This window comes from Peromyscus maniculatus, chromosome 6 (assembly GCF_049852395.1).
Source record: "Peromyscus maniculatus bairdii isolate BWxNUB_F1_BW_parent chromosome 6, HU_Pman_BW_mat_3.1, whole genome shotgun sequence".
Lineage (NCBI taxonomy): Eukaryota > Metazoa > Chordata > Mammalia > Rodentia > Cricetidae > Peromyscus > Peromyscus maniculatus.
Genome location: NC_134857.1, coordinates 112,984,253 through 112,997,058, shown reverse-complemented (window position 1 = coordinate 112,997,058; position 12,806 = coordinate 112,984,253). Strand labels below are relative to the sequence as shown.

At 45.2% G+C, this 12,806-nt stretch overlaps 1 protein-coding gene across 6 annotated transcripts in view; it reads right to left on the bottom strand.

Moving 5' to 3' along the window:
* Positions 1-12,498, bottom strand: part of Ppa2 (inorganic pyrophosphatase 2) — an 81,741-nt gene extending 69,243 nt beyond the window's left edge. The window contains exon 1 of one of the 6 annotated variants that reach the window (XM_076575014.1): positions 12,316-12,498. In XM_076575014.1, coding sequence (XP_076431129.1) covers positions 12,316-12,460 — 145 coding nt within the window. In that variant the 5' untranslated portion in view covers positions 12,461-12,498. Of the gene's footprint in view, positions 1-11,629; positions 11,718-12,315 lie in introns of those variants that run through there. The other 5 variants (XM_076575013.1, XM_076575017.1, XM_076575016.1 and 2 more) reach the window with 5 other exon arrangements.
* Between the last annotated feature and the right edge of the window lie 308 nt (positions 12,499-12,806).

The window sequence follows — 12,806 nt, the reverse complement described above, 5'->3', positions numbered from 1 at the left end:
AACACCATCTCATTTCTCCCCCTTTCTAAGCCATTCATTCCCTTTCCCTACCCTGGCAACAAGGCATGTGACATGGAGAGAGCTGAGGAAGAGCATGATGGCAAAGAGAAGACTCATCCACGTCTGTCTGGCGTTCTGTTATTGTTACTTTGCTGACACTGGGTGCTTTGCTTGCAGTATGTGTGTATACTATGTGCGCGCCTGCTGCCTGCGGAGTTCAGTAGAGGGCATCCCCCGGAACTGGAGTTATGGATGGTTATGAGCTACCAAGTGAGTGCTGAGAAGTAACCCTAGGTCCTCTGCAGGGGCAACAAGTGCTTTTAACCAATGAGCCATCTCCCCACCCCCCATTAATGTTTAAATATTCAAATTCGCATGTTGCTGCTTTCTGGTTTTCCTATTTACTAGGTTTCCTTGCAGTAATTCAGTTGGTAATTATTTACAGAACACATGTGCTGTTCCAAACACTCTTCTATGTGCCAGGAATACATATTCTAATTTCCTGCTCTCGTGCACATCATATTCTAGTGGGAGACAGGAGTGATTAATATGGATAAACTATAGCAGGAATGGCAAGCACTATAAATCACACGAGGTCAAGCCAAGAGTGAATGCTGGTGACTTTGGACGGCCAGGAGGTTCTCTCTCACACAGGCAGCATGTCAGCAGCAGCCCGAAGGGAGTGAGGAAGAGGGCCCAGCGTATATGGAGGAAGATGCCGAGGAGACCCTCACAGGGGAGATGATGAGGAACACCAAGGAGGCCACCCAGGCAGGAAGGCAACAATCAAGGACAAAAGGATGGTTGGCAGTGAGGTCGGGGGAGTGTCTCGCATCCCATCATAAGGGACCTTGCATCCTAACTTAGTTTTTCTAATTTCTGTTGAATAAAATAGAAAGAACACTGGGCTTGAACAGAGCCTTCTAAAAGGGACAACGTGTCTTTGGCTATGAAGCAGACCAAAGGGAAAGAACCAGGAGGCTTCTGGGATTAGTCAACCAAAGGTGACAGTGACATGGGTGACGTGGCAAGGAAGGAGGTGGACAGAGAAAAAAATGTATTCTGAATATATTTCCAGAGTTGAGCTGGGTATGTCCCCAAAGGATATGATGCCAATGACCCAGATGTGGGACAAAGGTAAGAGCAGGGACAAGCAGGTTTTGGGGGAAGGAGAGTGGAGAGGCTGGCTAAAGGCACGTCACTGCAGTTACACCTGGCTCCACAGATCGCCAGTGCCCACAGCGAAGAAAACGGACCACGTACTTTCCAGCAGCCAGACGAGAGGCTTCCAATGTTCTCGCTACAAACAAATAACAAATATCTGAGGCAATGAATACGCTAATTCCATTTACTTGATGAAAACAGATAAACATGTTGGGCAGAGGTAAGTGACCAAGATTTCTGTTCCATGCATGGCAACTGTAATATGCTTTGTAGTGGAGGAGAAATACAGGGTGCAAAGCTGGCCATGCGAGTCCTGACTCAAGACTTGAGACTGATGATGTAAGCCTAGGACTTACAGAGGACCCCCAACGCTAAGGCACACAGTAGGTCCACCCAGAGCCAGAGCCATAGCCAGTTGACGCTGGCTGCTGATGACAGAGTGCCAAAACACAGCGCGGAGCAGTTATGACTGAGACGGATAGTCCACGTGGCCTAAAATATTTCCCATCTAGCTTTTTTACAGACAGCTTTGCCAACTCCAGGGAAGAGAGACGGTGTAGGGTTGAGGGCTATGAATTGAATCCTGAGCCATTTCAAAGGCCAGAGTTCAGAAATAAGAGAAGGGTCACACAAAGGACAATATAAAGAGAAAGACATCAAAATAACTGTTACCAATTTGAGAGCCACATTATCACACTCACTCTCCTCCTATCTCAGTGTACCCACAATGCCTAAAGCCCTGCAAAAGAGCTGAACTTGCTCCTAACTCCACCCCGTCTGACACACACACTCAAGCCACATCATCACAGCCATACTTCTTTAAAAAAAAAAAAAAGATAAAATATTGTGCATTCTAGAGCTCTGATGGCTCCTTTGTTGTCTACAGATTGCTCTTTCTCACTCTCATTATGACTTTAATATGGTATTTACTAGAAAGCTGACGAGAGAATGGCTGCAGTCACCACATTTCGTCTTGGTATAAAGGCAGTCTGCATCGCTAGACAAGAATTAATGAATGCCATCAGGCTTAGCAACCCAACCCGGTACTCCAGCCTCACAACTTCCCCTTCAACTGCTCTAAAACTCCTTTTCATTCTTTCATTCTGTAAGTTTCCCATGGTTTCATTGTCTCAGGTTGTTGAAAATTTATGAGTTGTATTTGCAATTGAGAAAATCGAATAGACTGTGGAACTCTTACCTAACATGTATGTAGATATGTATGTATGCATTTTGGTTTTTTGACACAGGGATTCTTTGTGTAATAGTCCTGGCTGTCCTGGAACTCACTTTGTAGACCAGGCTGGCCTTGAACTCACTGAGATCTGCTTGCCTCTGCCTCCCAAGTGCTGGGATTAAAGGTGTGCATGACTACTGCCCGGCTACCTAATATTTATAACATTATAATATTGTATATTATACAATATACTAAATTGTTATTAATATGCAGCACATAATTGTATGTTATGTAATGTGTATTATATAAAATTATATAACACTATAACATTTATACACCAAAAAGCTACAGTTATACCAAACACCAACATACACAATATTACTGACCTATTTACAGAGATTCTCGCTGGAAGCTTGATAATGAATAAAACAAAAATGAGCTTTGTATTACTTTCTAATAAGATTAAGAAATTTAAAAGATGAACTTCAATGAAAATGTGCCATCTGCTTCATATAAATCACAGGAGTTCTATTTTACAGCTCTTCATTCAGAAAACTAAATTGTTTTAAGGTTCCATAGACTAACATCAAACAAATAACTTTTAAATGTTTACCTAGTAGCTATTATGTTTGAATGTATTGATTCAAGTTTACAGGAACTTATTTGTAGGAAGTTTTACTAAGTTCAAACATGCAACCACCCACTACTCAAATGATGTAATTAAGAAAACGTACAGTAATTTCAGTCCCTCTCCACAAAAAAGAGAAAAAGAGAAAGAAATCACATTAAGGAAGACCTGTATGATCAGTCCTAGAATAAATAAAAGTAACTTGAATTACATACAACACTGTTTCACAAAATGAATCTGCCTTCTACCACATACCAACAAGAGTCTAAACTATGGAAATCATGGGTTTTCCCCTAGCCTTGAAGAAAAATGTAAAATCTAAAATAAGTAACTTTCAAGTTACCACCCCCAACAAAAACCACCTGCGGAATCAAAGGGACTAGACAGGCAGTGTTGCACCTTGAATCCTATGTGAGCAAGCCAGTTCATTACCACTACACCGTTAATCCAACACTGCAAGGCTACATCCACTAAAATTCTGAAAACTGGAAGTTTCCAGATATTCAATATTACATTCATCCCATTACGATCACTCTTCATGGAATTTAACAAAAAGGATGTGTCCTTAATACTATGGCTCTGTATTATAATTTGAAGTCAGATATGGTGATACCACTCACAGTATTGTTTTTGTTCAGTATTGCTTCGATTATTCAGGGTCATTGTGTCCCCCATAAATTTTTGGATTTTTTCCCTATGTCTGGTGAAAAACAACATTGGAATATTGATTGGGATTACACTGAATCTGTAGATTGCTTTTGGTAGGATGGTTATTTTCACAATCTTTTTTCTAATCCATGAACATAGGATGCCTTTCCATCTTATAGTGGCTCAACTTCTTTCCTCAGTGTCCTAAAATTTTCATTGCAGAGGTCTTTTGTTTCCTTGGCTAGGTTTATTTCCAGGTAAGTGTGTGAGTGCATGCATGTGTGCATATGTGTGCATGTGTGAGTGTGTGTGAGTGTGTGTGTGTGTGTGTGTGTGTGTGTGTGTGGTGTGTCTCCTGTGAATAGAACTATTTCTCTAATTTCTTTTTTGCTATGTTTATCATTGGTAAATAAGAAGGCTACTTATTTTTGTGTGTTAATTTTGTATCCATCCACTTTCCTGAAATTATTTATTAGCTCTTAAAAAATTCAGAATTAAAAACAGCATGGTACAACACAAAAACAGACAGACAGATGACTAGACTAGAATCAAGGACCCAGCTAGAAGTCCACACAAGTGCATTTACCTGATTTTTGACAAAGATGCCAACAACACACATTGAGCAAATGCAGCATCTTCAACAAATGATGCTAGGAAGACCGGATTTAACATACGGAAAGATGAAACTAGGTCCTCTTCTCTCATCAGCACAAACGGGACAAGGACCTCAGCGTCAAGACCTGAAACTGCTGGGAAAAGGAGGGCGTGAACTTCAACTCACAGGCCAGGAGAGGGCTTTCCCAATAAAATTTTGGTAGCATGACAAAGAAGACCACCAGGAAATCGAATCAAACTAGATGTCCATCAACAGACAATGCATAAGGAAAACGTGGCACATACACACAACAGAATATTAGTGAGCTGTGAAGTGTATAAAATATAAAAAATGAAATTTGCATGTAAATGTATGAGACTGGAAAAAAAATTACACTTCGTGAGGTCGGGCCTAACAACACAAATTCTGCATTTTCTCTCTCAAGCGGGGATTCCGGCCTCTAACCTTTTGTTTTACACGCGGGACTTGGAGCGCAAGTGGAAGTCAGCAAAGAGAAAGCAGCCTTTGGGAGGAGCCATGTTCAGGCAGAGCAACGGATGACAGGGAAAATGAAAGGAGTGAGGTAGGATGCTGGGGGAGGAGGGGGCGGGGCTCCAGAGGATGGGTGTAACCGGCATGGGCGGGGAGTTTAACCGGCATGGGCGGGGGAAGGGCTAACGTAAATGGTGTGTAAGAAAAAGCCAGGGGCAAACCCACTACTTCTCAACTTACCCAAGAAATATAACTGGAAGGATGGTCAAATACATGGAATATGAAATAAGATGGGGAAATACTAGGGGTGAAAGACTAAGGGGCAACAGAGGCAGGGGTGGGGGGAAGAGGGGCTATAAAGAGGTTACCCCAAACTAAGGATCTATGAAAAAGCCTTATGGAAACCCTCTAGTTAATGAGCTCACTTAAAAATCTAATTTAAAAGAAGGAGTTCGATTGAGGTGCCCTACGTGAGTAGACAATGACATTTCCAGAAGAAGTTATGAAATGAAAATCTCAAGGCAAGGCATGAGATATCCTGGTCAGGAAGGACCAGAACTCTTCAAACACACAGGCTTCTGCCAGGGCCCTTGGTTAACCACCATAACTATATCGTAAGACTCCATGGCTGAAGACACCACTCGCTAACAGGGAAACGTCCTCTCTGCTGGCTAGTTCTCACAGTGCCAGATGCAGGCTGCTGGGGAAGAAAACACACTCCTGGTCTTTTTCCAGCACTGGACCCTTCAAGCTGTAATATTGGTGTAACAGGGGCACAACTACTTTCAAGTTGGATTTGAAGCCCGCTCCACAGGACTTTCATGCCTGGTACTAAACTCTTGGTCAGTAGCCCATGGCTGGGAGAAGTCACAGGCCCCAGACTAGAAGTTGTTATTGTTGTTTTGCTAAATGGTCATGTTGTCAAACTGCTTTCTAAATATTTATGCTTATACCCATAGACCTGGACTGCTATCAACCTTGGTCAAAAAAAAAAAAAAAAAAAGGCTTTTTTTCAGTCATCACCAGTCAATAGAGAGAGACGTAATTTGTCAAAGTGCTAAGATCAAGAGACTGAGTGTGAAGCCCTAAACAGGACATCTGTATTCCTCCCACTGTTACCATGGTTCGGAGAGCATCAAGGAAAAGGTGAAAGGAATTTGACAGCCCAAGTAGACAGGGTAGGGCAGTGACATGCTGTCATCTCCTATGACACAGCTACTGTAATCACCAACTCTTGGCAGCTGTGGCCGCCTGCACAAGACCTACGGAAGATCGAGCCAGCTAAAGCCGGTACAGGTGGGGTATATGATCTACAGGCCTCACCCACCAGTGAGAAGCTCCCAGCCGTGGGTAGTCGCTGGGGGAGATCATGTAGAGGATGTGACCACTGCTGCATTTCCCACATTCCAGAGCACAGTCCCACACCCATGCACATATGGGTAGCTCTAGCTAGACTTAATGAAGTCTAAAAAAGTGCAGCTGGGAAGCATTGGGGAGAGCTGGAAAAGGAAAGTGGGGGTAGATGTGAAAGTTTATTGTATACAATTATAAGATTCTTAAAAATAAAGAAAAACTAAAATGGCTAATTCCTTAAAGTCCAACGAGGAAAGAAATGGCACAATTCAGTAACTACTGCCACGGGTCACTGACATCCTTACGCGCTCCTCACTGTATGGACACCTCACTGAGCAGCCACAGTAATTCTCTGATTACTGCTACCCCTACGCTAGAGAGAAACGATGTTTCTCAAAGATGTCTTCTGAGGTCATCGAGGTCATGTCACAGTTAGCTCGACCAAGTGACTTGTTCAAGATGGCGAAGCCAGAACTAAAATTCAGGTGCCTTGTGTCTGTCACCATAGCACACCAGCTTCTAGAGGCTGAAGGAGTCACCCTAGATGGTACTTCCTAAATGGAGTGTCATCAAACTCCAGAGGCACTGGGATGTTACCGATGTTCTAAGAAATCAGTACTCCAAGGTTCGAACGTCTGGGATGAGTTCCCTTATGTGAGAATTTTCTAGAACTTTAATATGTACATTATTATTATTCTCCACGAATGTATTAAATGAAAAATGTTTAGTTTATTAAATGACAGAACCCTGTGTTTCAAAGTAAACCTAGTGTCTCAACGAATGCTCGGGTTCAAGTATGCTTAGCCTGGGAAATGGTTACCCAGTTTACGCCTCTCATTCCACGATTGGTAAAATGATGTTCAGAAACGAAGTAACGTGACACAAGTGTGGTAAGTCACTGAGGAAGGCTCAAGGCAGGGAGGGGGCGGCAGCCCGAGACGTGCTTTCTCATTATCACTCAGTTTCGTGTCTATTTCTACAAAGTTCAACACCATTTCTTAAAAAGCATGTCATCAGTCAATTACCCTCCTTAATTGTGAGGGGGCGAAGAAAACCCACTGAAGCTCAAAAACGTCCTACCGCCGACGGAACCGGGATCTCCAACGGGGGCAACGTTTCCACGGTAATGACGCTGAATGACGATGTTCAGCCCCTAACTCCCCACGTTTCCTCTTTTGAAACAGAGCACCCTTCAACTGCTCACACCGTCTTGTTTTGATATTACAATGAATTACTGTAATGTCAAACGCAGCCAAGAGTTAGCATTTCCATCTTGGATTCCTCACCCTTCAAACTCTCCTTCAGTTATGGTGACTGTCTGGATAAAAAGCAGCATGCTCTTCATATCCCTTCCCTCAACTCAGCTAGTAGATTCCCCTCATTTCATCCACCCCTTTCAGCAAGCAGAGAACAGTCCTGGGCCATTGGTGCCACCTGGCGGTAGGTTCGGGAACTGTTAAACCCAACTTTTCCAGTAAGAGTCCCACCATTTGAACCCTCCCCCAGAAAGTACTTGCTGTTTTTTTTTTTTCCATATTCTTGCCATTTATTTCAGTAAAAACCTTTTGTTTATTTTTCCTTATTCTGTTCTGCCCTATTTACTCAACTGAATAAAAATCAATTTTACTTATGGCATCTGAGTTCCAGAATAATCTTAAGTACATTTGATGCTAAATAAATAAATAAATAAATTACAGTCTAGCCTCAGAGATACCCCATCACAGGAGCTTTCCCAACACAGATTACTTGAATTTCTATTATTAATGCATTCAGTGCCTTGAAGGAATGGTAGTGCATGAAGGACCTTGAGGATAACTATGGGGTCGGTCAGCTAACTCCTCTTAAGGCAGAACTGTCCCCAGAAGAAACATGGCCACCACCTGCCCAGCAGCACACAGCAGGAGGCCCAAGGTTAAAGCCCAGGCCTCGCCTTTCTCAATCCAGTGCTCGGCCAGCTGTGCTGCAGACTCCAGGCTCTTGAACAGAGTTTCTCTGTTTTTACATTCTTCCCAACTCGTTATATTATTCTGAGGGCAGGGTACAAGACTCCATCCCTGTACCATGCCCACCCACTGCTCAGCACACTTTTTGTTGTCTATTACTGTGTTGAGACCAGAGTGTTCCCTGGTCTAGGTTACAGCTCATTCTATCTCACTATAACAGCAGTTTTTCAGGTTGTGCCTCGCCCCAACAAACCCCATTTTACAAGCAGAATTTGACTCTCTTTTGAGTGCAAATGCAGAGGCAGGAGGACTCTGCACCTTGGCGGATATGTAAACAACACCCCCCCCATCCCGGACAGCACCACCAGTATAGATTGATAAATAAATAATAGATACAGATAAATAGATAAGTCACTCCTAAAAGTACACACAGTGATATTCTATCAAATTATCCAAGTAAATTGGAACCAATTGAGCACATGGTGTATTAACTCCTTTCAAGCATGGGCAAGGTAGCACAGTGTCTAAAGATACTTGCTGCCAAACCTGATAACCTGCATTTGATCTCTAGGACCCACATGTTGGGAGGGAACCAACTCCCACATGTAGCTGGCATGTGTGTGTATACACACATACATTCACACACACACACACACACACACACACACACATACACACCTCAGTATTCACAAATGTAACAAAATCCTATCAGGAAAGCCAGGCCCCCAAACTTATCAAACAAAACAGATAAATGAAAAGGTCTAGCATCCTCATCTGGACGCCGTAAAGAAAAGCATGATCCCAGATACTGTGGGGAGCCCCACATTGGGAACCATATGTGACTGGGCAAAGTAGGATTTCCTCTTTGGGGTTCCTAGTCTTACTAATAAAAGAATTTAGAAACAGACTTGAAAGGCAGTGTGACAGCAATTTTATTAGAAATGGAGAGAAAACTCTTCAGAGGTTGCAAGCTGTGAATCATGGCAGCTCCTGGAAGAAGACTGCAAAGAGGAAGAAAAAGCCATAGTTTGTAAGCAGGCGTAGCTTCAGAGAAATGAGAAAGCCCAGAGAATCAGGAGAGTCATGTTTAAGCTTTGGAAAAAAGAAAGTTGTTTTCTAAGTAACTCAGCAAAGTGGGCAGGCTCAGCTGTGCTTGGAAGCCTTGCAGCAGCTTTGCAGAGTGCGGGGTTTCAGGGACTGATAAGTAATTATCCTTATTACATATTAAAGGGGTAATTATTCCTCCCATCACCTTAGCATAGCTTGGGACTATCAGCCTCCCTGAGGGCCACTCTTGACAAGGTAATTGACAGGTCCAGATGGATTAACTTAAGGGAGGAGACAATGACATAAAATGTTCTAATCTTTGGAGAACATCAGAATGTCTTGTCTTCACCCAGGGCCAAAGGTACATTCTTTCGGCCAGGATGAAATTGCTTTCCCTTACTGCGAGCCACAACAGAGCTTTATATCCACCCTCAGTGGTTTCCAACACTTCCATAACACCTCCCACCCCCAACAATCTCTAAGGTAATTTAGAAGATGGGCAGAGAATAGGGAGTAGAAATAACTCATTTTCACCATGAAAATCTAGAGTTCCAGAAGGGATCAGTGTCTGGACTGGACTTTCAATCACACCTTTATACATCCCTCCCAGAAGAGACAAGGACCCAGAGCCCCCTTACAGCACTTTTGGCATCTGGCCCAGACAGAACCAAGGACATTCACACGGTTAACTAAGAAAAACTTGTCTACTTTAAGAGTCCTCTAACTGCCTATTCTTTTTTTAATCTCCTGTCCTCATCAAGAACACTTAACACTGAAGGGTTATGACTACCATTGGCCTGTCATCTAATCATCAGCCGGGTCAAAGGACCAGGAGACGGAGAGCTCCAGAATTCTTCTGGCCTACTCCTCTGACTGGACCTGGTTCTGCTCATCAGCTTCCACACTCCCAACACTTCACAAGGACAATTTGACTTAACGTCGAAGCTCAGCTCAACTCTGACCCTGTGGCTCTTGGTCGGATTCAAACCTCTGGCTTATCTGATTGCCCAGCACCTTAAACAAACACCTACCTACAGAGATTCTCTGTGCATCTGCATCAGCCTGTTTTCTACCTTTCAGTAAGGCATCTGGAACTCCTCCAACAGCTACGATCTCTTCAGCAGTCACTAAGTAACCTACACATACAGATGTATTTGCTGCAGGGAGTGTGATGTGTGATCTCAGAGCCAACAGTAAAGAAGATTGGTATAATAGAGCCTGTTTGAGCTGGGGAGAGAGCTAAGCTGGCAAAGCACTTAGCTGTGCAAGCGTGAAGGATCTGAGTTTGCTCCCCAGAACCCACGTTAAAAAGCCAGGCATGGGAGTGCATGGTTATTATCCCAGCGCAAGGGAGGCACTGACATATCTCTTTGGCTCACTATCCATCCAGTCTCACTTATCTCCAGACCACTGAGACTCTGCCTCAAAAACTACAGCAGACAGCACCCAGGGAACAACACTTTAAGACCTCTGGCCTTCCACGTGAGTGTGCATGCACCTGTGTGAAAAGAACCTGTGTTTGTCTGGGCCAGCGATGGAGGGAAACTGAGACGACTTGGCAAAGTGGGGCCCCAGAAAACCCCAATAGCTTCTAAATTTACTTTCATTCAATCAATTCTGACATTGTAGAAAGATTCATGTGTTTGTTTCTGACAGAACACATTCACTACGTATTACCGTACTTACTGAAAACCTACAACATTTTCACCATATTGTAAGTAAAGGCTTTTCTGCTTAGGAAGCTAATTGCCATCATATAACAGTACCTCTATGGAGAACATTGCCAACAACTGTTACATTGTAACTTTGGAGATACAGTCCATTCAGAAATGAGTCTACTTATTAAGGGCTCCACCTTGGGTTTTCTGTTTTTGTTTTTTTGTTTGTTTTTTTTTCTTGTTGTTTTTGAGACTGGTGTCTACCTGGGCTCCCGGTTGGGTGCACAGCCCCTCTTTTAAAAAGACCTAACCAGCCTTGCCTAAACAAGACAGGATGGAAAAACTGTAGCACAGGAACTAATTTTGCAGAAACTATTTAGTACCAGGTGCATTACAACCACAAGGGTTTGCCAATGGAAGAGGGCCATGTGTTCAATCCAGGAGGCAGAGGCAGACCCTGTCTCAAAAGACAAAAGAAAACAAAAAGACAAGAGTTTAAGTTAGCTTTGCTCCTTTATCATAAAACAACCCTCAACCTTAAGTTTCAGAAAAGTAACCCTAAACATCCAAGTATACTTATTAATAACTATACACTCTAGCCCAGGGTTATACTATAAGCCTGGTGACTACTTTACACACGCATAGCCCTATTTTACAGGACGGAAAAAAATAAAATAAAATAATACTCAGCAAGTTAAGAAATAAGACCAGGATGGGGTCTCAGAGCAAAAAGTATGAATTTCCAAGATTCTAGCTTCACCACTTTAGAGGGGAACCTCCTAACAGGTGTGCACAAGACTACATCGCTACAGCTCTCCTCGGGGCTGTGAAGTCAATGGGGCCTGAAGGCAACTGGACCTATGTGGCTAACGTTACGATTAAAATAATAATAATAAAGTTCACACAGCGATAAGAAAAGGGGAGTACCCAAGAGCTTTTCCGTCTTTGGTGGCCAGCTCAGGGTTGCACTAGACACCTCGCTCTAGATTTGCTCAACGCGCAAGGCAAGAAGAGGCGGTGCCACCATCTTGCTCGAACGCCAGTCGGTTTCCCGTTTGTGGATGGCCTTCGGGGTGCAAACTTTGGAAAACTCAGTTTACTGTTGTTGCTGTTTTGTTTTGTTTTGTTTTTTTCTAAGTTACCCTACAAATAACAGGGTTCATTAGGGCATTTGCACGGGAGCCTATCCCAGAGCCTGGCTCCCACTCTCCTCCCACTTCCTCCCTCCCGCTACGCCGGCGCCCCCAGCCAGAGGGCGTGCAAACTCGGTTCACTTTCGGAGGGAAGGAAGCCCCGGGTCCCCGAAGTTCTGCGTCCGTTCGGAGGGGGATGGGCTGGGCACGGCCGGCTGCTCCCGGGAGGGCGGCGCGGCGCGGCGCAGGAGGGCGGCGGGCCACGGCGCGGAGGTCAGCGGGTGGAGCGCGGCGCCGCGGGCCGCCGGCCTGCGGTCGCTGCAGAGGGCGGTTGGCCCCGCGCCGCCCTGCGCGTCCGCGATGCGTGCCGAGCCCCGGTCCCCGTCGCCCCGGGCTGGGCACGGGCTGCGGAGGCGGCCGGGCAGAGCCCGGCGGCGCGGCTGCTCCTCGGGCCGGCGCGGAGCCCGGCGAGCGACTTACTGAAGAACAGGCGGTAGTCCTCCGAGTGGGGATGGCCGCGCTCCTCCGTGCGGTACAGGGACATGACGCGACGCGGGGGGCGGGCGGCGGCGGCCCCCACGCGCCACCCTCGGCCGACGCTCAGCAGCGGCAGCAGCGCGCGCATGGCGGACGGACGGACTGCGCGGCTCGGCGGGCGGGCGGGCGGGACTGAGCCCGGCGCGGCCGCACGACGGCGCCCCCTGCCGCTCGGAACCGGCACTGCCTCCCGGGGGTGGCCTCAGATCCCCCGGGACTGCCTCTCTTCGCCTTCGCCCCGGGAGTTCACCACCATGCACTCACTCATTCACACGCTGTCCATGTCTACGGTCATACTTTCATGACATGGGTGTAATATTGGTTGCATGGCTCTAGAAGCTGCTCAAAGACTGTCCAAACCAGAAGACGAGAGGACACACACACACACGACTATAACACATGATCGAGCCTCCTGTGAAGACCTTTGATACAGA